The sequence below is a fragment of the Cherax quadricarinatus genome, chromosome 29 (genome assembly GCF_038502225.1).
Source record: "Cherax quadricarinatus isolate ZL_2023a chromosome 29, ASM3850222v1, whole genome shotgun sequence".
NCBI lineage: Eukaryota > Metazoa > Arthropoda > Malacostraca > Decapoda > Parastacidae > Cherax > Cherax quadricarinatus.
Genome location: NC_091320.1, coordinates 162358 through 188577, shown reverse-complemented (window position 1 = coordinate 188577; position 26220 = coordinate 162358). Strand labels below are relative to the sequence as shown.

General features: G+C 40.4%; 2 protein-coding genes across 2 annotated transcripts in view; one reads left to right on the top strand and one right to left on the bottom strand.

Moving 5' to 3' along the window:
* Dysb (dystrobrevin binding protein dysbindin) overlaps nt 1-26220 on the bottom strand; it is a 52770-nt gene that overhangs the window by 22654 nt on the left and 3896 nt on the right. The window contains exons 2-5 of the mRNA XM_070089573.1: nt 15811-15961; nt 15361-15493; nt 13420-13575; nt 3386-3526 (exon numbers count right to left, since the gene is read on the bottom strand). Of these exons, the coding sequence (XP_069945674.1) occupies nt 3386-3526; nt 13420-13575; nt 15361-15493; nt 15811-15961 (581 nt within the window). The remainder of the gene's footprint in view (nt 1-3385; nt 3527-13419; nt 13576-15360; nt 15494-15810; nt 15962-26220) is intronic.
* The window catches only part of Orc5 (origin recognition complex subunit 5), a 157002-nt gene continuing 153897 nt past the window's right edge, over nt 23116-26220 (top strand). The window contains exon 1 of the mRNA XM_070089567.1: nt 23116-23265. The gene's annotated coding sequence lies outside the window, so the exon portion shown is untranslated. The remainder of the gene's footprint in view (nt 23266-26220) is intronic.

Here is a 26220-nt window from a genome sequence, read left to right as displayed (position 1 = left end):
CCTGTCCTCCAGTGTCGTCAGGCCGATTTCCCTTAATCTTTCTTCATAGGACATTCCCCTTAGCTCTGGAACTAACCTTGTTGCAAACCTTTGTACTTTCTCTAGTTTCTTGACGTGCTTTATCAAGTGCGGGTTCCAAACAGGTGCTGCATACTCCAGTATGGGCCTGACATACACGGTGTACAGTGTCTTGAATGATTCCTTACTAAGGTGTCGGAATGCTGTTCTCAGGTTTGCCAGGCGCCCATATGCTGCAGCAGTTATCTGATTGATGTGTGCTTCCGGAGACATGCTCGGTGTTATACTCACCCCAAGATCTTTCTCCTTGAGTGAGGTTTGCAGTCTTTGGCCACCTAGCCTATACTCTGTCTGTGGTCTTCTGTGCCCTTCCCCTATCTTCATGACTTTGCATTTGGCAGGATTAAATTCGAGAAGCCATTTGCTGGACCAGGTGTCCAGTCTGTCCAGGTCTCTTTGAAGTCCTGCCTGGTCCTCATCAGATTTAATTCTCCTCATTAACTTCACATCATCTGCAAACAGGGACACTTCTGAGTCTAACCCTTCCGTCATGTCGTTCACATATACCAAAAATAGCACTGGTCCTAGGACCGACCCCTGTGGGACCCCGCTCATCACAGGTGCCCACTGTGATACATCATTACGTACCATGACTCGTTGTTGCCTCCCTGTCAGGTATTCTCTGATCCATTGCAGTGCCCTTCCTGTTATATGCGCCTGATGCTCTAGCTTCTGCACTAATCTCTTGTGAGGAACTGTGTCAAAAGCCTTCTTGCAGTCCAAGAAGATGCAATCAACCCACCCCTCTCTCTCTTGTCTTACTTCTGTTATTTTATCTGTGTGTGTGTGTGTGTGTGCTTGTAAATGCATGTGTAGTGTGACCTAAGTGTAAGCAGAATTAGCAAGATGTACCTGAAACCTTATTTATTTATTTATTTTTTAATTTGAACAATATGAGACAGAAAAAGACACCTGCAATCCTACCATCATGTAAAACAACTACAGGTTTCCGATTCACACTCACTCGGCATGATGGCAGTACGTACTTCCCTGGGTGGCTGCTGTCTACCATCCTACTACCTCATAACAGTGAACATATCAGAACTAATGTTCAAAGTTCACCTGGAAGGACTCATGGATTTTTCCTATAGTCTGAGGTCACCAATATCTGTAGCCAAAAGGCATATACAGTTACACTAAACTTTGAATTAAGAAAATGAAGGTTAGAATGATGTTGAATAAAGAGATTTTTGGTTAATAAGTAAAGAGAGATGAGTAAAGTTGGGCCTAAGAAAAGAACATGTAATATTGTATCCAAAATGCTCCGCATAACTATGGGCTTTCTGCATGCATGACTAAGTGTCGCCTATCTCTGTACAAACATTGTATCATGCTGAAGCAAAATTATTATCATTATTTTATTTTTTTATTAACACATTGGTCATATCCCACCAAGGCAGGGAGACCCGATAAGGAAGAAAAACTTTCATCATCATTCATTCCATCACTGTCTTGCTAGAGGCATGCCTACATTACAGTTATAAAACTGCAACATCAACATCCCTCCTTCAGAGTGCACGCACTGTACTTCCCACTTCCAGGACTCAAGTCCAGCCTGCTAGTTTCCCTGAATCCTTTCATAAATGTTACTCTGCTCACACTCCAATGGCACATCGAATCACATAAGCCATTTATCTCCAGTTGCTCCTATCTAACATGGTCATGCACGCTTGCTGGAAGTCCAAGCCCCTCACACACAAAACCTACTTTACCCCCTCCCTCCAACCTTTCCTAGACTGACCCCTACCCCACCGTCCTTCCACTACAGATTTATAGGCTCTCCAAGTCATTCCATTTCATTCCATCCTCTTTAAACGTCCAAACCACCTCAACAACCCCTCCTCAGCCCTTTGGATAACACTTTCAGTAACCCTGCACATCCTAATTTCCACCCCATGGATTCCCTGCATTATATTCACACTGCACATTGCCCTCAGATACATCTCTAGTGCCTCCAGCCTTCTCCTTGTTGCAACATTCATCACCCAAGCTTCACACCCATATAACAGTGTTGGTATAATTAGACTCTCATACATTCCTCTCTTTGCTTCCATGGACATTATTATTATTATTTCAACATGCTTGCTGTCTCCCACTGAGGCAGGGTGGCCCAGAAAAGAAACACTTTCACCATCATTCATGCATAATCACTTTCTGTGAAGAGGAGCTCAGTTCAGATGTCACTCAAAATAACAAATATTCCAAACCTTTCCTTTAAAGTGAAGGGATTATACTTCCTTCCTCCAGGACTCATGTCTGGCTAACCGGTTTCCCTGAATCCCTTCACAAAATATTACCCTGCTCACACTCCAATAGCTTGTCAGGTCCCAAAAACCATTTGTCTCCATTCACTCCTATCTAACATGCTTACACATGCCTGCTGTATATCCAAGTCCCTTACACACAAAACCTCTTTTACTCCCTCCATCCTTTCCTAGGACAACCTCTACCTTTCCTCCCCTCCATTACAGATTTGTACACCCTCCAAGTAATTCTGTTTTGCTCCATCCTCTCTAAATGACCAAACCACCTCAACAATCCCTCCTCAGCCCTCTGAATAATACTTTTAGCAACTCCACACCTCCTAACTTCCATACTATGAATTTTTTGCATAATACAGTGGACCCCCAGTTTACGATATTATTTCATTCCAGAAGTATGTTCAGGTGCCAGTACTGAACGAATTTGTTCCCATAAGGAATATTGTAAATTAGATTAGTCCATTTCAGACCCCCAAACATACACGTACAAACGCACTTACATAAATACACTTACATAATTGGTCACATTGGGAGGTGATTGTAAAGCGGGGGTCCACTGTATTTACACCACATATTGCCCTGAGACACGACATCTCCACTGCCTCCAGCCTCCTCCTTGCTGCAGCATTTACAACCATGGTACCACTATACTCTCATACATTCCCTTCTTGCCTCCATGGATAATGCTCTTTGTCTCCAAAGATACCTCAATGCACCATTATTACAAACACAAGTATAGTATGGCCAGCGTACCTAGTCGTAATGGGATCAAAGAGGAGCAATCAAAACTCAACAATAGTATATGACTTGCATTTTCCTTCACCAAATATAAACTGCTGGTATTTACAATTATGTACACTATGTACAATATGTGCAGTGGTGGAATAATAAGTGTACAACATGGTGAAACAAAAAGGCAAAAGCAAAAGCCAGAGAATGCACTGTGCTCAACCAGCAGCCCAGACAAGTCTGTCAATTTGCTTGGCACAAGTGAACCACATTGCTTCAGCTTTGGCATGGCTGTAAATGTTAATATGTGGACTTACTTGTAACATGACCCTTTTCTCTATAATATTTTAAATCTTCACTGAACTGATCTGAGAAGACTCTCTCTCTCTCTTTTCTCTCATTCTCTTGATGGTGCTCCAGGGCCAGCATCTTGGCTTGGTGGCTCACACTTAGTTCTTCTGTTGAAGGAAGCAAAACTTTTAGTCATTTTTTTTTTTTTCAACAAGTCGGCCGTCTCCCACCGAGGCAGGGTGACCCAAAAAAGAAAATACTTTCATCATCATTCAACACTTTCACCACACTCACACATTATCACTGCTTTTGCAGAGGTGCTCAGAATACAACAGTTTAGAAGCATATACGTATAAAGATACACAACTTTATATGACTTTATATGACTTTTAGTCATATCTACAATAAATAATATAGCAATTCATATTTTTGTCAAACACTTCTGAAGAAATTTACATTTGAATAATAATTATTATATTGGTAAAGAGATTCTTCAAATAGAGTTTTTACACAATTATATTTCTTAACAAGTTGTTACCATTCTTCTACATGCACACATATTTAAACTTACATGTGTTAATTTGCATTTTCTTAAAAACCTCAACATTTACATGTTCGCAGTGACTGCAACAATTGCTTCTGAGAAATTGGCAGGAAGATACAAAGGAAGACAACACATAAGATTATAATGCTAAAAGTACCATAAGTCATGCAGTGCTTGGGAACTGAGGTCAATGAAATGTGATCCAAGGAGATAATACTTCTCATTCCCTGGACTAAAAGTTTGCAGTAGCATCAAGGCCCCTTTGAGGGAATATCTTGAGAGAGAATGTATCGCACACTGTATGAAAGACTATTATTTGTAAGAATATCAATAGGTGCATACATTTTTTATTACATATTCCAGGTTTCAGCAGCAGGAGAAATATTAAGTTATATAAGAAAGGAAACTGTCAGAGGAAGTAGAACAAATGAAGACATAAATAAGATGTTTAAGTGGCACTGACACCCTACATTAACATAAGATGTTTATGAGGCACTGACATTCTACATTAACATAAATGAGATGTTTATGTGGCATTGACACCTTACATTAACATAAGATGTTTATGTGGCACTGACACCTTCCAGTAACATAAATGAGATGTTTATGTGGCACTGACACCTTACATTAGCATAAGATGTTTATATGGCACTGACACCCTACATTAACATAAGATGTTTATGTGGCACTGACACCCTACATTAACATAGGATGTTCATGTGGCACTGATACCCTTCATGAACATAGGTAAGATGTTTGTGGCACTGGCACATAACATTAACATAAGTAAGATGTTTATGTAGCATTGACACATTACATTAACATGTTTATGTAGCAATGACACATTAAGAACATAAGAAAGAAGGAACACTGCAACAGGCCTACTGGCCTATGTGAGGCAGCTCCAATTCTCCCACCAGCTAAGCCAATGCCTTGACCTAGTTAAGTCAGACACATCATTTAAGGGAGAAGCACGGCATCCGACCTAGTAGCACAAGCTAATCAAGCCCAACTCACACCCACTCATGTATTTATCCAACTTATTTTTAAAACTACACAACGTCTTAGCGTCTATGACGGTACTCGGGAGTTTGTTCCACTCATCCACAACTCTATTCCCAAACCAGTGCTTTCCTATATCCTTCCTGAATCTGAATTTATCCAATTTAAAGCCACTGCTGCATGTCCTGTCTATGTTAGATATTTTTAGCAAGCTATTTACATCCCCTTTATTAATTCATGTTTTCCATTTATACACCGCAATCATATTTCCCCTAATTCTACGATTTTCTAGAGAGTGCAGGTTCAGGGCCCTCAGTCTATCCTCAAAGGGAAGATTTCTGATACATGGGATCAACTTTGTCAACCTCCTTTGTACGTTTTCCAGTGCATTTATATCCATTCTGTAATACGGTGACCAAAACTGTGAAGCATAATCTAAATGAGGCCTAACCAAAGATATATAGAGTTGAAGAACAACCTGAGGACTTCTATTATTTATACTTCTCGCTATGAAGCCAAGGATTCTGTTAGCTTTATTGCGAACCTTAATGCACTGTTGTCTTGGTTTTAGATTACTACTAACCTGAACTCCTAAATCCTTTTCGCAATCTGTAATACGTATCAAGATCTACATTATTTAGTTTATATGTGGCATGGTTATTTTCCTGTCCAACATTTAGAACTCTGCATTTGTCTTTATTACACTGCATCTGCCACTTCTCTGACCACAGCAACAGTCTATTCAAATCATCCTGGAGTGCTCTAATGTCCTCATTAGAATGAATTGGACTGCCTATTGTCGTATCATCAGCAAATTTGCTTATGTCGCTATTTATTCCCTCATCTATGTCATTTATGTAGACTGTGAACAACAAGGGGGCCCAACACTGACCCCTGTGGAACCCAGCATGTGATGTGCCCCCATTCTGATTTCTCCCCATTTATGCAAACTCTCTGCTGTCTATTTGTCAACCATCCCTCAACCCTGGAAAAAATTTCTCCTCCTATTCCGTGTGTCTTAAGTTTCCTCAATAGCCTCTCATGTGGCACTCTATCGAAAGCCTTACTAAAGTCCTTATACACAATATCATATTCAATACCATGATCTACCTCCTCAAATACCTTAGTGAAGAAAGTTAGTAAATTCCTAAGACAGGAACGCCCCTTTGTTACACCGTGCTGAGATTCATTAATCAATTTATGCCTTTCGAGATAGATATGAATTGCTTTGGCAATTACTGATTCCATAAATTTTCCCACTATGGAGGTATGGCTTATTGGTCTATAGTTCAAAGCTAAGGACCTGTCACCTGCCTTGTAAATAGGTATTTTGTTTGCCATTTTCCACTTGTCAGGCACTATGCCAGTTTGTAGTGATGTGTTGAAAAGATTAGCCAAAGGTATGCTACATTCCTCTTTACATTCCTTTAATACCCTTGCAAACAGTTCATCAGGGCCTGGGGATTTGTTAGGTTTAAATTTCTGTATTTGTCTGAGGACCATATTGCTAGTTACAGCAATCGTGCATAGTTTATTATTGTCCTGTTCTACATAAGCTATTATTTCAGGAATCTCGCTAGTATCTTCCTGAGTAAAAACTGAGAGGAAGTAAGAATTGAAAATTTCACACATATCCTTATCACTGTCAGTGATCTGACCTGAGTTACTCTTAAGTGGGCCTATCTTGTCCCTAATCTATCTTCTGAATACCTGAAAGAACCCTTTTGGGTTAGTCTTCAAATCCCTTGCATCCTTAGCCTTATAATCCCTTTTTGCTTTTCTTATTCCCTTTTTTCATTTCTCCTTAATTGAATATATTGATTTCTTAACCCTTTCAGGGTTGCGGTCGTACTAGTACGGTTTACGCACCAGGCTTTTTGACATACTAGTACGCCTAAATTCTAGCGCCTTCAAATCTAATGAAAGCTGGTAGGCCTACATATGAAAGAATGGGTCTATGTGGTTAGTGTGCGTGGTATAAAAAAATTCTGCAGCACACAGTGTGTAATGAGAAAAAAAAACATTTGACCGTGTTTTTGGATTAAAACAGCGACTTTGCACTGTATTTTCGTATGGTATTTATTGTTGTATTCTAGTTTTCCTGGTCTCATTTTATAGAATGGAAGACATTACAGAAATTGAGATGATTTTGACTGGTTTTACAATGAAAAGTGCCTTGAAATTGAGCTCAAAGTAGCAGAAATGTTCGATTTTTACCAAAGTTCAAAAGTAAACAAATCATGCTATGCGTCCAATACACATCAACTGGTGAGTCTAATATTCTTTCACAAATGCACTGATATTATTTATACCATTTCTATACTAATGCAGTAGTCTGCATAACAGTAAATCTTCTATTTTTTTGTGAGAATAAAAATTCAAAGTGGAAAGCAAAAGAATGTAAGAGGGGCGTGGGGATGTGACTAATGAACAGAGGAAATGTTATTTTAGTGCCAGGAATGTCTTTCTTGTTTATTCTGGACCCTTTTCGGAAATTGGCATCTTTTGAAATTTGTGTGAAATTGGCAAAATTGCTAAATTCTGACCACTGTATTGGATAGTTGAAACTGGTAAATGGGTGATTTCTTGTACTCATTTGATAGAAAAAATGGAGTTCTAGCAATTCGTCGAGACCGCTAACTTTGCGAGAGCATAATTCTGTAAGTTTTCCATCAAATTTCATACTTTTGGTGTCATTATGATCGGGAAAAGATTCTCTATCTTTTCATAAGAAAAAATAATTTTTTTTTTTTGAAATTTGGGCGACCCCAAGAACAAGTCTCTGAGAGGGCCTGTCGACCCTGAAAGGGTTAACTGCCCCTCCCCTCTTTTGATATGCCTATATGTATATGCCTCTCTTTTGACCAATGAGATGTTCTAATCTATTGTTCATCCATTTGGGATAATTTTTGTTAGATCTAATTTCCCTACTCGGAACAAAAGTTGTCTGGACAGCTAGAACTATGCTCTGAAAAATGTCATATTGGTAACCAAGATCACCTACCTGACCCATAGTCAGGTCATCCCAATTTAGCCCACCCATGCAATTTTTCAGTCCCATGAAATCGGCCAAGCGAAAGTCTGGGACAGAGATTTGATTGCAGTTATCCAGGTAACTCCATGATACAGTGGACCCCCAGTTCGCGATATTAATCTGTTCATGAGAGCTCATCGTAAACCAAAATTATCGGAAAGCGAATCAATTTTCCCCATAAGAAATATAATGGAAATCAAATTAATCCGTGCAAGACACCCAAAAGAATGAAAAAAAAACTTTTACCACATGAAATATTAAGTTTAATGCAATAGAATAATTACAATAACAACAATAACAATAGAATAATAACAATAGAATAATTGACACTTACCTTTAATGAAGATTTGGTGATGATTGATGGGATGGGAGGAGGGGAGTGTGTCGAAGTTGATACTGTTTAGAAGGGGAATCCCCTTCCATTAGGATTTGAGGTAGCAAGTCCTTTTCCGGGGTTACTTCCCTTCTTCTTTTAATGCCACTAGGACCGGCTTGAGAGTCACTGGACCTCTGTCACCGTTCCTTTAAGATTTGTCTAAAATGGGCCATAACATTGTCAATGTAATAGTCACCAGCACGGCTTGCAATAGCTGTGTTAGGGTGATTTTCATCCATAAAGGTTTGCAGTTCAACCTACTTTGCACACATTTCCTTAATTTTTGAAGTAGGCACAATGGAGTCCACAACTGGCATAGGCTTCTCAGGGTTAGCCCCAAACCTTTCAAAATCTTTCTTAATTTCCATACTAATTCTCACCCTTTTTACTGCAGGGTTGGCACTAGAAGCTTTCTTGGGGCCCATGGTGACTTGTTTTGCAGAAACAAGCACCAAAAACAGTGATAATATGGATAATATGGAATGTACCGAATGTATCCTTAGATGCGCACACACTGGCTGGCTTGTAAACACTGGCACACACGGGGCAGTTCAGGCCACACATGGACACGTCTCGTACGAATCACTTCGCATACCAAGTTTTGTAACAGGAACAGAGGCAAATTTTTGGCGATATAATGCATCAGCTACCGGATTTATCGGATACCGATAGCATCGCGAACTGGGGGTCCACTGTATATTGAAACTAAGTAATTTGTGATCACTTTCCCCAAGCTCATCATTAGTCTCAAGATTATTAACTAGAGATTCTTTGTTGGCAAGAACCAAGTCAAGCAGATTGTTTCCTCTAGTTGGTTCTGTCACAAACTGTTTTAAAAAGCAATCCTGAACCGTATGAAGAAAGTCACTAGATTCAAGATTTCCTGTCGCATTGTTCCAATCAATTTGTCTAAAGTTAAAATCTCCCATTAACACTAACATTTTCATATCTAGATGCCTTATGAATTTCGTCCCACAGCAGCTTACTGCACTCTCTGTCAAGGTGTGGGGGCCTATAAATCACACTCAGAATTAACTTTTCACGAACCTCGAGAAACCGAAGCCAAACAGATTCTGTGTCTGATGTTTCTAATCTTATATCATGTCTAACACAACAATTTAAATTATCTCTGACATACATCGCCACTCCACCACCCTTCCTGTTGACCCTATCAGTGTGGAATAGTTTATAACCCTGTATGTTGCATTCAGAAGGCATTACTCTATCTTTCAAGTTGAACCAGGTCTCTGTTATAGCAATAATATCTATATTCCTGCTCTTGCAAGTAATCTTAGCTCATCTGTCTTATTTCTTAGACTCCTACTATTTGTATAGTAAACCTTAAGGGAGCTAGTCACTCATTGCCCTCTACCATCTCTCTTTGTTGATCAACTGCTTTGCCTTTACTAGCAACTTTATTTGGAATATTGTCTTTTAAACATATCCCTGAGGTATCCTGGTTATATCTGCTGTTTTCAACCCTAGTACTGCAGCCTGACTGTTTCCCATAGACACCCATACCTCTATAATCAGTCAGTTTAAAGTCCTAGACAAGTCATCAATGACCCCCTCAATTGAACTGGCTAATGCAACCACTCCAGCCCCAGAGAGATGAACCTCATCCCTTGCATACATATCATGCTTGCCATAGAATATGTCCCAGTTATCAATGAATGTGATTGCAAGTTCCTTGCAGGACCTGCCTAGCCAGCAATTTATATCAACTGCCCTAGATATCCATTCATTGCCCACTCTCCTTCTGGGCAAGATGATACACATGTAAACCACACAATACCCAAAACCTGTAAACCCCACATTGTAACCCTTATAGAGAATAAACTTGAATTGAATTGAATTGATAGGGATCCCTCCCTTAGACCTGACTACATCTATGGCTGACCTATACTTATCCAGCAGCTCCTGTCTCCTGCCATTCCTGATGTCATTTCCACCAGCACTAAGACAGATAATGGGCTTGTTCCCATTGCCTGACATAATATTATCCAACCTGCTGACTATGTCACCAACACAAGCTCCTGGGAGACACACCCTCTGTCTGACCTTTCTATCTCTGTTACAAAAAAACACGGTCCATATATCTTACCTGAGAATTTCCCACAATTAGAATATTCTTCCCTTGATAAGCAGGGGTCAGGGGTACTCTTAATCTCACTAATCAGTGAAGTACACTCGTCCTGGAGAACAGAGAACCGATTTCCTACCTTCACATCTTCTCTATTAACCTTCCTTATCATCCTTCTTCCTGAATTGTGAACCACTTGCCACTTAAAGCAGCTGCCACTCTTCAAATCACTGCTGGTAACTTTTTTCCTCCTCACCAACTACCACCATCTCACACTCACTCCCTAACCCATCTAGATGAAGCTTCAGCCTCCTATTTTCTTCCTGAAGTATAATCTCCTCCTTCAACCCAAAACAAAAAAATTGGGGTGGTTTCTTGGGGGATGGAATGGATTAATGGCATTTCAATTAATTTCAATGAGGAAAATTTATTTGATATACGAGCAAATTGAATTATAAGCTCGGTCAAGGAATGAATTAAATTCATAAGTCAAGGTACCACTGTATATCATACTCATGGCAGAGGGGCACCACGAGTACATTGAGAGACAACATAATCAGCGTCCGGGTCCCAAGACTGTTCAACTGCCTCCCAGCATACATAAGGGGGATTACCAATAGACCCCTGGCTGTCTTTGAGAAGGCACTGGACAGGTGCCTAAGTCAGTACCTGACCAACTGAGCTGTGGTTCATACGTCAGTTTGCGTGTGGCCGGCAGTACAGCCTGGTTGATCAGACCCTGACCCACCATGAAGCCTGGTCTCAGACTGAGCCACGGAGGTGTTAACCCCCGAAACCCTCTCCAGGCAAACTCCATGTAAACCTATTCCAGTTTAAGAGGCCTAGTCTAAGACCAAGTGTTAGGATAGTGATTCCTGGAGCTATTAACAAAAAGATGCACAAGTTTTATTAGCATGTACAGTAGTGTTTCAAATTTAATGTTCCTCTAGTTTTCCAGGAGAGGGAGATTATATTTAAATGTTGATAAGAAGTTTAAATAGTTTGCAGACAAATGAAAAAAAGGAACATCCAGCACAACAGAATAACAATGTTGATGTCTGCATGTGATTTGGTATAGATTTGAACATTAGTGGAAAACTGGTTTGTGACACACAGTCAACTACACAAATTCTGGAGCTATAAAAAAACACCAGAATTTTTTTCAGTTTAATTATGGAGACCTGATGAATGGTGCTACAGAGGTACATTTTCCATGTTATATCATAGTGAAGGAAGATAGTTGACAATGATACAATAAGGACACTAAATTTATTGAGAAAAATTAAAGTATAAAGGTTATTCATAAAAGATATTTTGACTGCACTGATGCAGTAAAGCAACTGGGGCAGTAAAGCAACAGCAAAGAACTACAGACCAATAGCACTAACATCCCATATCATAAAAATCTTTGAAAGGGTCCTAAGAAGCAAGATCACCACCCATCTAGAAACCCATCAGTTACACAACCCAGGGCAACATGGGTTTAGAACAGGTCGCTCCTGTCTGTCTCAACTACTGGATCACTACGACAAGGTCCTAAATGCACTAGAAGACAAAAAGAATGCAGATGTAATATATACAGACTTTGCAAAAGCCTTCGACAAGTGTGACCATGGCGTAATAGCGCACAAAATGCGCGCTAAAGGAATAACAGGAAAAGTCGGTCGTTGGATCTATAATTTCCTCACTAACAGAAGACAGAGAGTAGTCGTCAACAGAGTAAAGTCCGAGGCAGCTACGGTGAAAAGCTCTGTTCCACAAGGCACAGTACTAGCTCCCATCTTGTTCCTCATCCTCATATCCAACATAGACAAGGATGTCAGCCACAGCACCGTGTCTTCCTTTGCAGATGACACCCGAATCTGCATGACAGTGTCTTCCATTGCAGACACTGCAAGGCTCCAGGCGGACATCAACCAAATCTTTCAGTGGGCTGCAGAAAACAATATGAAGTTCAACGATGAGAAATTTCAATTACTCAGATATGGTAAACATGAGGAAATTAAATCTTCATCAGAGTACAAAACAAATTCTGGCCACAAAATAGAGCGAAACACCAACGTCAAAGACCTGGGAGTGATTATGTCGGAGGATCTCACCTTCAAGGACCATAACATTGTATCAATCGCATCTGCTAGAAAAATGACAGGATGGATAATGAGAACCTTCAAAACTAGGGAGGCCAAGCCCATGATGACACTCTTCAGGTCACTTGTTCTATCTAGGCTGGAATATTGCTGCACTCTAACAGCACCTTTCAAGGCAGGTGAAATTGCCGACCTAGAAAATGTACAGAGAACTTTCACGGCGCGCATAACGGAGATAAAACACCTCAATTACTGGGAGCACTTGAGGTTTCTAAACCTGTATTCCCTGGAACGCAGGAGGGAGAGATACATGATTATATACACCTGGAAAATCCTAGAGGGACTAGTACCGAACTTGCACACGAAAATCACTCACTACGAAAGCAAAAGACTTGGCAGACGATGCACCATCCCCCCAATGAAAAGCAGGGGTGTCACTAGCACGTTAAGAGACCATACAATAAGTGTCAGGGGCCCGAGACTATTCAACTGCCTCCCAGCACACATAAGGGGGATTACCAACAGACCCCTGGCAGTCTTCAAGCTGGCACTGGACAAGCACCTAAAGTCAGTTCCTGATCAGCCGGGCTGTGGCTCGTACGTTGGTTTGCGTGCAGCCAGCAGCAACAGCCTGGTTGATCAGGCGCTGATCCACCAGGAGGCCTGGTCACAGACCGGGCCGCGGGGGCATTGACCCCCGAAACTCTCTCCAGGTAAACTCCAGGTAATGCCTAATTTATTTTTGTATTTAAATTGAACTAGTATTCATATAATGTATTATTCTATGTGGATATTTCCTTATCAATAAAATGAATGATGTGAAATGCAGTAGTAGTCCATGTAGTCATCTCAAAATAACTTCACACTCTTTGCCATGTCAACATTAAAAAATTATCTGGAAAATGGTAATATACAAAGTAGACATGATACTTACTTTTAAGAGAATTAAGTGTGTGTGTATGCTTTTCTCGTGATAAAGCAAGGCTCAAACGTAGATCAAGTGTTTTTTCTTGAAGAGAAAGGTCTTCATCCAAATCTTGAAGTTCTAAGAGGCCACCTTCCACCTCCTCAAAGAGTCCTCTCATAGAACCTGTCAATACAAAAAAAAAAAAAAAGTGAAAAATATTCTTCCTTTAACAATACCATAGTCTAACTAATTTGTCATTAAGTTCAACTAGTTCACACATCCACAGCCAAATTAGGGATATACCAATCTCACTCAATCAGCACTGAATGTAGACATAATGGGTTAACTGATTATATTTGAGGAGGAAGCACTAAGCCCACAGGAGTCAAACAGCATGTGAGGAATGGAGGGCAATCAAATTCAGTCCATAGAAAATACACATCCCATTATCTGGATCAAGAGCCCTTCACCAGTATCAAGGAGCCTGCATTGAGGGGACTGGGTTATCTAAGAGTGAACAACTAGTACTTGCTGCAACACATGTTCCATTAAAAGAAAGTTACAGCTGTTACTGAAGTTCATAGTATAATACCAATAATGACTCATCAAACTCCTGCCAAACAATACTGCATTATAATTTGTGAAAAACTAATTTCTATTTGTTTTAATGAACTGCTGCAGGAATAACCCTTGCTGTTTTTTCCCATATTTTACTAGTTTCCTGTACTGCAGTCCTCAACAGATAATGTCTCACTCACATGCTGGGATGAAGCCAGAAGAAGACCAAGGGAAATAATTGTCACATTTGCCCTGACAACATTATTAATATGAATGATTAAAAACTATGTTGCAGCAGCCAACACTTTACCAAAAAAAAAAAATGAAGAAAATAAAAGATTAAATACTCAAAGATGAGAGCAACAAGATATTGTACTGCTAAACAAATCAGTCTGCTCTTATATAGCTAAAGAAATCAGTCTGACATTATACAGCTAAAGAAATCAATCTGATATTATACAGCTAGACAAATCAATCTGACATTATACAGCTAGACAAATCAGTCTGACATTATACAGCTTAACAAATCAGTCTGACATTATACAGCTTAACAAATCTGTCTGACATTATACAGCTTAACAAATCTGTCTGACATTATACAGCTTAACAAATCTGTCTGACATTATACAGGTACACAAATTAGTCTATGTTCATACTTGATCACAGAAAATCCTGGAACTCTACTAGAATGTCAGTTGCAATATATTTTTTTTCACTTGTACTAAAATTCCATGTGCAATGCACACACACACACTCAAGACAGGTCTTGCAAATGCACTAAAAACACTGCAGTTTCAAAGATTATCCCTAAATATTTTTCCTCAAACTCCAGTAGTCTGATTTCCAAAATTTTGTTCATAAGTTTTCTAGATGTACTGCACTCGTTCTGACTTTTGTTTACTATTGTACAATATTTAACAGTAGAGGAAAAAAAGAAGCAATAAGCAATAAGGAAAACTGAGGCCCCTGTAGTGAAGGAGACTGATTACCTAAAAGAAGTAAAAACCATTTGATTTCTTATGATTATTATTTATTATAATCATGGGGAAGCGCTAAACCCGTAGGATTATACAGCGCCGGGGGGGATGTGGAAGGCATTCAGGCTTAATTCAGGGAACTGGAGCACAGATCCAATTCCCTAAATCAAGAGCCCCTCACTAACTTCAAGGAACCTTCCGTGAGGGGTGATTTCTTATGAAATATCTGAAATTATTTTAAAACAGATTCTAATTCATTCTGCCATTCTGACAAACAAAGCAATGTACTGCATTTAATACTAACTCTGATACTAAAATTTACACTTGAAGTTCACACATCCAAGGAGAATTTGTTATACTGTTTGATATAAAACCTTTGAATCAGTATCAAATACAATTTACAATAGCCACATTATAAATGTGAATAACTTACCTATAGTAGCCAACATGGAGTGGAGCTGAGCCATAATATTGGGTAGATGAGCCAAGAGAGAGTGAATCTCTGCCATTTGGCTATGTTGATTTTCACACTCATCAGCTAATGTAGTTATTGCACCATCAATATTCTATTAGAAAAAATTAGTGCAAGAGAAAAAAACGAAAAATTTAAATTCACTGATACATTTTGTGTAAGTCATCAGTTCACTGATTTATTTAGTGGGTAATATAGTCTTGTGTGGGGCTTTTTTTCTACTGAGTAACCAGTTATAACATGGAATTCAACAGCAGAGTAAAAGATAATTATATATACATTGTATGTAGATACATATTATAATACTGTATCAGATACTTGAAGTAAACTATTTAACAATTTCGGCTATTGATAACTGCACCAGTTATCAACGGTGCAGCAGTTGATAAAAAAATTGCAACAGAAACCCACCTGAGCAACTTTAGCATTTTGTTCTGCCATGTGATGCATTGTAGCCCACTGTGTCTGGTACATCTGTAGCAGATCTGAGCCGGCAGCAAGACTCACATGGGATTCTGTTGGTGTTGTTGTGACTCTCTCTCCCACTGATAACCTCTGAAGCCTTGGAAAAAATAATGGCCAATAAATTATTTACTACTACAACTGGAAACATAACTAAAACAGGGGTAGTGATCCCCAGAACCAATGCTTGGAATACACATGCTAAACAAGATCAATTTTTTCTTTATTCTTGCCAGTAAGTGAATACTTCTGAGAGAATATTGACTACTAGAAGAACTGTTACATTTTGTATTAAGAAAATTCAAGGAAACTGTACAAAATTCTGGAGATGTAAAGGAGAGTGTCAGTGTCTATAAAGACAGAAATCTGTTAGAGAGTCCAGTACTAAGAAGAGCCAGGTAGGTGAGTTGGACAATGTTCCTCTACACAGAATATTACAGTACTGTATAAAATTGCCTGAGGATAAATAATATTTTCAACCCATTTACAGGCTAGAAAATCAAAGGCTGCTGCTTTTATTGGTATATTTTATTATTATTATTATTATTATTATTATTATTATTTCTTCTTCTTTCAACGTACCAGCCGTATCCCACTGAGGTGGGGTGGCCCAAAAGAAAAAACTGAAGTTTCTCCTTTTAAATTTAGTAATATATACAGGAGAAGGGGTTACTAGCCCCTTGTTCCCGGCATTTTAGTTGCCTCTTACGACACGCATGGCTTACAGAGGAAGAATTCTGTTCCACTTCCCCATGGAGATAAGAGGAAATAAACAAGAACAAGAATTAGAAAGAAAATAGAAGAAAACCCAGAGGGGTGTGTATATATATGCTTGTACATGTATGTGTAGTGTGACCTAAGTGTAAGTAGAAGTAGCAAGACTTACCTGTAATCTTGCATATTTATGAGACAGACAAAAGACACCAGCAATCCTACCATCATGTAAAACAATTACAGGCTTTCGTTTTACACTCACTTGGCAGGACGGTAGTACCTCCCTGGGCGGTTGCTGTCTACCAACCTACTACCTACAATTATTATTATTATTATTATTATTATTATTACAGCTGTCTCCCAGTGTAGCAGAGTGACCCCAAAGAAGAAGAAATTCTTTTACCATCACTCATCCATCACAAGTCTTGCCAGAGGCTTGCCAGTGCTACAGTTCAAATGTCTCCACCCCTCCTTCAGTGCAGGCACTGTAATCTCCACCTCCAGGACTCAAGCTCGTCTAACTGGTTTCCCTAAATCCCTTCATAAATGTTACCTTGCTCACACTCCAACAGCACGTCAAGTTGTAAAACCCACTTGCCTCTGTTCCTATCACATTCACACACTTGCTGAATGTCTAAGCCCCTTGCACACAAAACATCCTTTACCTTGTCCCTCCAACTTTTTCTAGGATGAATCCTACCCTGCCTTCCTTCCATTACATATTTATACACCCTCCAAGTCATCCTATTCTGTTCCATCCTTTCTAAATGTCTGAACCACTTCAATAACCCTTTTTAAGCCCTATGGATAATACATTTAGTAACTTTGCATCTCCCTCTAATCTCCAAGCTATGAATTCTCTGCCTAATATTCACACCTCACATTACTCTCAGACATGACATCTCCACTGCCTCCAGTCTCTGCCTTGCTGCAATATTCACACTTATCCTTCACACCCATATAAAGGGGTTGGTACCACTATACTCTTTTCTTCTTGCTGGGTTTGTACAGGCCACAGACAGCTTATACCATATTGAGTCCTGCTTCCTGATGTACAGAGAAGAGATACTGCCCAAAGCTGGGAAACCATCTAATATCAGAATACTTTAATCCCAAAGTAGGGACCAAACTACCAGCATATACTGTCCTGAATACACTGAGAGTTGCATGCTTCGGTATAAAGTAGTGACAAAGAAAAACAGACAAAAAGGTAGTTACATGGAAGCTTTACTAGTGTCGGTCCCGTAATATTATGGCTTGCAAGCCAGCATTGGTCCTGTAATACGTATTACACCAAAATTCTAGTGGCTTCAAATCTTGCAGGAGATAGCTGGTACACCTATACATGAGAGAATGGGTCTGAGTGGTCAGTGTGTGCAGTATATAAAAAATCCTGCAGCACACAGTGCACAAGGAAAAAAACTCTGTTTTTGGTTTAAAATACCGACTTTGCTGTGTATTCTCGTATGGTATTTATAGATGTATGCTCATTTTCTTGGTCTCATTTGATAGAATAGAAGATACGTTACAGAAATAGAGATGATTTCGAATGGTTTATGGACTAAAAGTACACATACCTTGAATTATTATACAATAATCAAACAAAGAGCTAAACTGACAAGGGTTGTGCAGCACTGTGGGGCAGAAAATAGAGATGGGGCTATAAACAGATAGATGAAGAGCAGATCAGAGGTGAGGGGAGTAAAGGGCTGGAAGGTATGCTAAGGGCTATGTGTCAAAGTTTGTACAGTATGTAATGCAGTTGCTGACAAAAAGTCAAAAAGTGATTGTAAGTCAAAGGCAGGGCCATCTGCAAGAAGGGAAGATAAGGTAAGAGCAGTAGGATGGTGGCAGTGGTGGTGTTGGAGGTAAATCCTGCGAGCTCACTGGTAAACCAGGCAATCCACAAGATGAAGAACTGAAATAGGGACCCGACAAACCTCACAGAGGAATAGGGTGTCATTCCATGAGATACCCATGGGTAAGGCGGGTATGGCTGATGAGGAGACGAGAGAGCACAGTCTCCCGAGCATGGCAACGGTGGTAAGAAAATGGCCACAAACCTAAAAGCAGTTTAATAGAGTGCAATTTGTTATGGTGCATGTCTGATCACCGTTGTTGGAAACAGCCACTAAGAAGAGGTTCATTGCAATTGAGACAAGTGGGGGAAGACTGGAAGATGTATCGTGATGATCCACGGCACCGCAGATCGGGCACTCCGCCACAGATCTGTAGTATTTAGCAGGGTGCCTGAAGCACCAGCAATTTCAACACTGTTGGGGAGTAGGGACCACTTTATGGACTTCTAGGCAATGGCCTGCGATATTAATGGAGGACAGAAGTTCACAGCAGTCAAAGGTTAAGCGGGCAATGTTACTGGGGAAGCGCCTCCGCCCACGAGCGGGCAGGACATATGTGTCCACTTTGAGAATTGGAAGGTCCTGAAGGGCTAATTGCTCCAAAATATCCTCACCACAAGACAGAAAATCACTCTGTAGAATGGTACACAGTAAAACCACTGTACCACTGCAAGAAGTGAGAGTAGCGTGCTTGTGAACTGTGATTGGAATGTTATCAATAGAAGTAAGATGAGAAAGCTCATGAGCTTGTTCTACATATTATAAAAATCTTTGAAAGGGTCCTAAGAAGCAAAATCGCCACCCATCTAGATACCCATCAATTACACAACCCAGGGCAACATGGGTTTAGAGCAGGTCGCTCCTGTCTGTCTCAACTATTGGATCACTACGACAAGGTCCTAGATGCACTAGAAGACAAAAAGAATGCAGATGTAATATACACAGACCTTGCAAAAGCCTTCGACAAGTATGACCATGGTGTAATAGTGCACAAAATGCGTGCTAAAGGAATAACAGGAAAAGTTGGTAGATCGATCTATATTTTCCCCACAAACAGAACACAAAGAGTAGTAGTCAACAGAGTAAAGTCTGAGGCGGCTACGGTGAAAAGCTCTGTTCCGCAAGGTAGAGTACTCGCTCCCATCGTGTTTCTCATCCTCATATCTGACATAGACAAGGATGTCAGCCACAGCATTGTGTCTTCCTTTGCAGATGACACCCGAGTCTGCATGACAGTGTCTTCCATTGCAGACACTGCAAGGCTCCAGGAGGACATCAACCAAATCTTTCAATGGGCTGCAGAAAACAATATGAAGTTCAACGATGAGAAATTTCAATTACTCCGATATGGTAAACATGAAGAAATTAAAACTTCATCAGAGTATAAAACAAATTCCAGCCACAAAATAGAGCGAAAAACTAACATCAAAGACCTGGGAGTGATCATGTCAGAGGATCTCACCTTCAAGGACCATTACATTGTATCAATTGCATCTGCTAGAAAAATGACAGGATGGATAATGAGAACCTTCAAAACTAGGGATGCCAAGCTCATGATGACACTCTTCAGGTCGCTTGTTCTATCTAGGCTGGAATATTGCTGCACACTAACAGCACCTTTCAAAGGCAGGTGAAATTGCTGACCTAGAAAATGTACAGAGAACCTTCACGGCATGCATAACAGAGATAAAACACCTCAGTTACTGGGAGCGCTTGAAGTTCCTGAACCTGTACTCCCTGGAACGCAGGCGGGAGAGATGCATGATTATATACACCTGGAAAATCCTAGAGGGACTAGTACTGAACTTGCATACGAAAATCACTCACTATGAAAGCAAAAGACTCAGCAGATGATGCAACATCCCCCCAATGAAAAGCAGGGGTGTCACTAGCATATTAAGAGACCATACAATAAGTGTCAGGGGCCCGAGACTGTTCAACTGCCTCCCAGCATACATAAGGGGGATTACCAATAGACCCCTGGCTGTCTTCTAGCAGGCACTGGGCAAGCACCTAAATGAAAAGTTGTCAATAAAGGATCACATTAAACTGCATATGTGTTTATGTTTCCACAAGCACCTAAAGTCGGTACCTGACCAGCCGGGCTGTGGCTCGTACTTTGGATTGCGTGCAGCCAGCAGTAACAGCCTGGTTGATCAGGCTTTGATCCACCATGAGGCCTGGTCACAGACCTGGCCGCAGGGGCATTGACCCCCGGAACTTTCTCCAGGTAAAACTCCAGATGAACTGAAACAATGTGCGCACTGCTTCGTAGAGTGTGAAAGAATATATTTTGGCCAACGTGTCATACAAGAGCTTTACCAATACTACTATGGTCAGAAAGATAACCAGTTGGAGATGTCGGTTGTCAGGGAATGAGCAGCCATTGAAGAACTGTTGTCAGCAAATGGTCTGGAACGTTTAGGCATAGTACCGTGGATGGCTCAACCTGCGGTAGGTGGGCGATCTGAAAACCAATGCACCACATTTGGGGAAGCCGGAAGCATAGTTAAAAGCATGCAAGAGGTAGAGGCACTAGCAGAAATGGGAGGAGCTTCAGCACCTGGAGCAGGTGATGAAGCATCACCAGCAAAAGGTACAAGGGTCTGGGAAGAGTCTGGAGAATTCAAATTCAAATTCAAAGTTTATTCTCTATAAGGATTACAATGCTGAGTTTACAGAATTTGGTTATTGTGTGGTTTACATGTAGTAAAATAATAATTATAGAGTGTACCACTAGAACACCTAGCATGGCTAGGTATTTCGGGCAGACTTAAATTAAATCTTAAGTTTAAAATATTACAAAATTATGAGGTAAGTTGGTATTATGGCTAAGTGACTAAATACTAGTTTGTGAGTTTAGCAATGTGAATGCTTTTGTTTTGGCACTATACATAGTTTCAGTATTGGAGTATCACAGGCCAACTTATGACTAGTTAAGATTCATTATTTTGAGATTGAGATTGATATTTCTGTTTATGGTCAAATGGGTGAGTGAGTGTAAGTGTTAACCACCAGGTGGTATTCGTGTAATTAGTTGACAGGGTGTATCAGGGAGATAAGATGTTTTCTGATGGTAGTTTTGAAGGTGATGAATGTGTCTGCAGTTTTAGAATTTTCAGGTAGGGTGTTCCAGATTATAGGGCCTTTGACATACATTGAATTTTTGTAAAGGTTTAGTCGGACACGGGGAATGTAATAGAGATGTTTGTGTCTGGTATTGTGCCTGTGGGTTCTGTCGCAACTATCAAGAAAGCATTTTAGGTCAAGGTTAATATTGGAATTTAAGGTCCTGTAGATGTAGATTGCACAGTAGTAAGTGTGGATGTACTGAACAGGGAGTAAGTTTAGATCTATGAAGAGTGGGGGGGTGTGTTGCCAGGGATGGGATTTAGTGATTATTCTTACTGAGGCTTTTTGTTGGGTTATTATTGGCTTTAGGTGTGTTGCTGCAGTTGAACCCCAAGCACATATAGCATAGGTGAGGTATGGATATATAAGTGAATGGTATAGTGTGAGAAGGGCAGTTTGCAGCACGTAGTATTGTATCTTGGAGAGGATCCCAACCGTTTTGGATACTTTTTTGGTTATGTGTTGGATATGGGTGCTGAAGTTCAGGTTGTTGTCGAGGTATAGGCCTAGGAATTTGCCCTCATTATGCCTGGCAATTAGAGTGTTGTCGATCTTAATGTTAATTTGCGCATCTCCTGCTCTGCTACCAAACATAATGTAGTAGGTTTTGTCAGTGTTAAGAGTAAGTTTATTGGCTGTCATCCAAGTCGATATTTTGATCAGCTCCTCATTAACAATGGTGTTGAGGGTGGCAAGATTAGGGTGAGAGATGACATAAGTCGTGTTGTCAGCAAAGAGAATGGGGTTCATGTGTTGAGATACGTTTGGAAGATCATTGATGTATATGAGGAAGAGCAGGGGACCAAGGACACTTCCCTGCGGAACTCCAGTATCAAGTGGCTGTGTTGTTGATGCTGTGTCTTTAATGGTGACATACTGATACCTATTAGTAAGGTAAGATTTGAAATATGCAAGCGCATGGCCTCTTATACCATAATGGTCAAGTTTGTGGAGTAGGATGCCATGGTCTACTGTGTCAAAAGCTTTTCTTAGGTCAATAAAAATTCCTAGTGGATATTCCTTATTTTCCAATGCTGTGTAAAGCAGATCTAGCATTTTTATGATTGCATCGTTAGTGCTTTTATTTTTCCTGAATCCAAATTGGCAGGGGTTGAGTATGTTTTGTGCCGTTATAAATGAATATACGTAGTTATAAATGAATATAGTTATAAATGAATGGTCTAATAATGAAGTCGGGTCAGAACAGGATGTGGTAACAGAAAGGGGCCTGGGAGGAGGAGGGTTATTATGGAACAAAGTCTCCTATATAGTGGTACTTCTGTCTTATTATTAATTTTAAGCTAAAAAAAAAAAGAGGGACAGCAGAGGGACAGTCACTAGAAGACATGAAAAGGCCGCAAGTTGTCCCTCTCATCCGAGAGGACCTTGAGCCCACAAGCAGTGCAGATGCAGTGTGCCATACCCTACCCTTCGCGTCAGTAAACCAACTCTCCGGGAAAGCAACCTCACATCTACCGAGCCACCTGGTGGACAAAAGAGAGCGCAGTCGGAAACCTACCACAAAGCATACCTCCTTCAGCTGCCACCTCCTAGAACTAACAGGCAGCCTCTGGAGATACACCTGTCACCTGCAGGATACTCTGCCCACTTCTCGGAAATCTGGGAAGGGAGCAGGGGGCCTCCAGATAATCCAGATTCCACGGCAAACTACACCACACCCGAGGAACCTCACAGAGCGGTATGAACCCTGGCACACTTCTCCCCTACTAGAAACTGTAATGCCAGAGGGGAGGACCCCAGAGGCTAGAAATGGGATGGGGAAAAGGAAGGGTTGGGAGGGGGGAGGAAAGGGAAAAATGGGGGGATGAGGAGGATGGGATAGGGAAGGGAGCATTGGGGGGTCATTAGGTTCGGTCCAATACACATCAACTGGTGGGTCTAACATGCTTTCACAAATAAAAATTCAAAATGGAGAGTAAACGTAATGTAAGAGGGGCCTGGAGACATGACTAATGAACAGAGAAAACATTGTTTTAGTCCTAGGAATGTTTGCATTGTTAATTCTGGACCCCTATTTTGAAATTGGCCTTACTTGTATGAAATTGGCCATGTTACCAATTTCTGATCACTTTGAGTTGAAATCAGTAAATGGGCAGTTTCTTGTACTCAATCAATAGAACAAATGGAATTCTAGCAAAATAGCTATGAGTTTGGTCAACTGAAAGAAGGGAATTAGCTGAAAATAGGGCTCAAAGTGGGCGAAATTGCCGATGCATACACATCATCAAGACCGCTAACTTCACGAGAGCATAATTCCATGAGTTTTCCATCAAATTTTGTACTTTTGGTGTCATTACCATCGAGAAAAGATTATCATTTCTAAAAAAAAATTATTTTTTTTTTTGTTCAAAATTCTTCGACAATGAGAGCAATTTTGTGAGCAGGGGTCTTGACAGTGAAAGGATTAAAGAGACTTACTCATGATCTTTCATGATTCTATTAAGTGTTTTAAGGTTTTCATTTAGAACATAAAAATGAATTACAAACATGTTTAAATTTTTACAAAGGTTTTAAGGGCACTTAGATGTTATGTATATACAGTACATGTATACAGTAAGGCCCCACTTATACTGCAGGTTAAGTTCCAGGCTACCACCTAAAGTGGAATGCCACACTACATCATTTTTCTAGCAGATGTGGCAGCTATATTGTTAAGATAAGATAAGATAAGATTTCGTTCGGATTTTTAACCCCGGAGGGTTAGCCACCCAGGATAACCCAAGAAAGTCAGTGCGTCATCGAGGACTGTCTAACTTATTTCCATTGGGGTCCTTAATCTTGTCCCCCAGGATGCGACCCACACCAGTCGACTAACACCCAGGTACCTATTTGCTGCTAGGTGAACAGGACAACAGGTGTAAGGAAACGTATCGAAATGTTTCCACCCGCCGGGAATCGAACCCTGGCCCTCCGTGTGTGAAGCGGGAGCTTTAGCCACCAGGTCCTTCACACTTATTTCTTGTTCTATTGTGTGGTTAGAATTTGTTTTATTCTCCGACAAAGTTTTAATTTCCTCAAGTTTACCGTATCGGAGTATGTAACTGAAATTTCTCTTCATTGAACTTCATTATAATAATAATATCTTTATTTACTATAAGTCACTTGTTTGCACAGAACTGCTTAATGCCTCGAATGATGTAGTGGAAGTTTTAGCAGTAAAGGTCGAGAACCAAAACCTAGTCATTGTGGTAGTCTACAAGCCTCCGGATGCAACATCCCAGCAATTCCAGGAACAGCTGTTAAAAATTGACCACTGTCTGGAAAATCTTCCAGCTCCTGCACCCAACATCTTGCTCCTGGGGGATTTCAACTTAAGGCACCTAAAATGGAGGAATATAGCAAATAATATTGTTACAGTAATAACACCAGGAAGCAGCTCTGATGAAAACTCACACTCACACGAGCTTTTAAATCTCTGCACAAAATTCAATTTAAACCAGCAAATAATAGAGCCTACTAGATTGGAGAATACACTAGACCTCATCTTCACTAACAATGATGATCTGATAAGAAATGTCACCATATCAAAAACAATATACTCAGATCACAACATAATTGAGGTTCAGACATGTATGCGTGGAGCCCCAGACCGACATAATGAGACTAGTCACGAGGGAGCATTCACCAAATTCAACTTCAATAACAAAAACATAAAGTGGGACCAAGTAAACCAAGTCCTAACCGATATAAGCTGGGAAGATATACTAAGCAACACAGACCCCAACTTATGCCTAGAACAGATTAACTCGGTGGCACTCGATGTATGCACAAGGCTTATTCCTCTAAGAAAAAGGAGGAGTAGATGTAAAATAGAAAGAGACAGGCGCTCCCTTTACAGGCGACGGAAAAGAATAACAGAGCGGCTAAAAGAGGTCAATATATCTGAAATGCGTAGGGAGACACTGGTCAGAGAAATAGCAAGCATCGAACTTAAGCTAAAAGAATCCTTTAGGAGTCAGGAATCGCGGGAAGAACTAAAAGCCATAAATAAAATCGGAAGAAACCCAAAGTATTTCTTCTCCTATGCCAAATCAAAATCGAGAACAACGTCCAGTATTGGGCCCCTACTTAAACAAGATGGGTCCTACACAGATGACAGCAAGGAAATGAGTGAGCTACTCAAGTCCCAATATGACTCAGTTTTTAGCAAGCCGCTAACCAGACTGAGAGTCGAAGATCAAAATGAATTTTTTATGAGAGAGCCACAAAATTTGATTAACATTACAAGCCTATCCGATGTTATCCTGACGCCAAATGACTTCGAACAGGCGATAAATGACATGCCCATGCACTCTGCCCCAGGGCCAGACTCATGGAACTCTGTGTTCATCAAGAACTGCAAGAAGCCCCTATCACGAGCCTTTTCCATCCTATGGAGAGGGAGCATGGACACGGGGGTCGTCCCACAGTTACTAAAAACAACAGACATAGCCCCACTCCACAAAGGGGGCAGTAAAGCAACAGCAAAGAACTACAGACCAATAGCACTAACATCCCATATCATAAAAATCTTTGAAAGGGTCCTAAGAAGCAAGATCACCACCCATCTAGAAACCCATCAGTTACACAACCCAGGGCAACATGGGTTTAGAACAGGTCGCTCCTGTCTGTCTCAACTATTGGATCACTACGA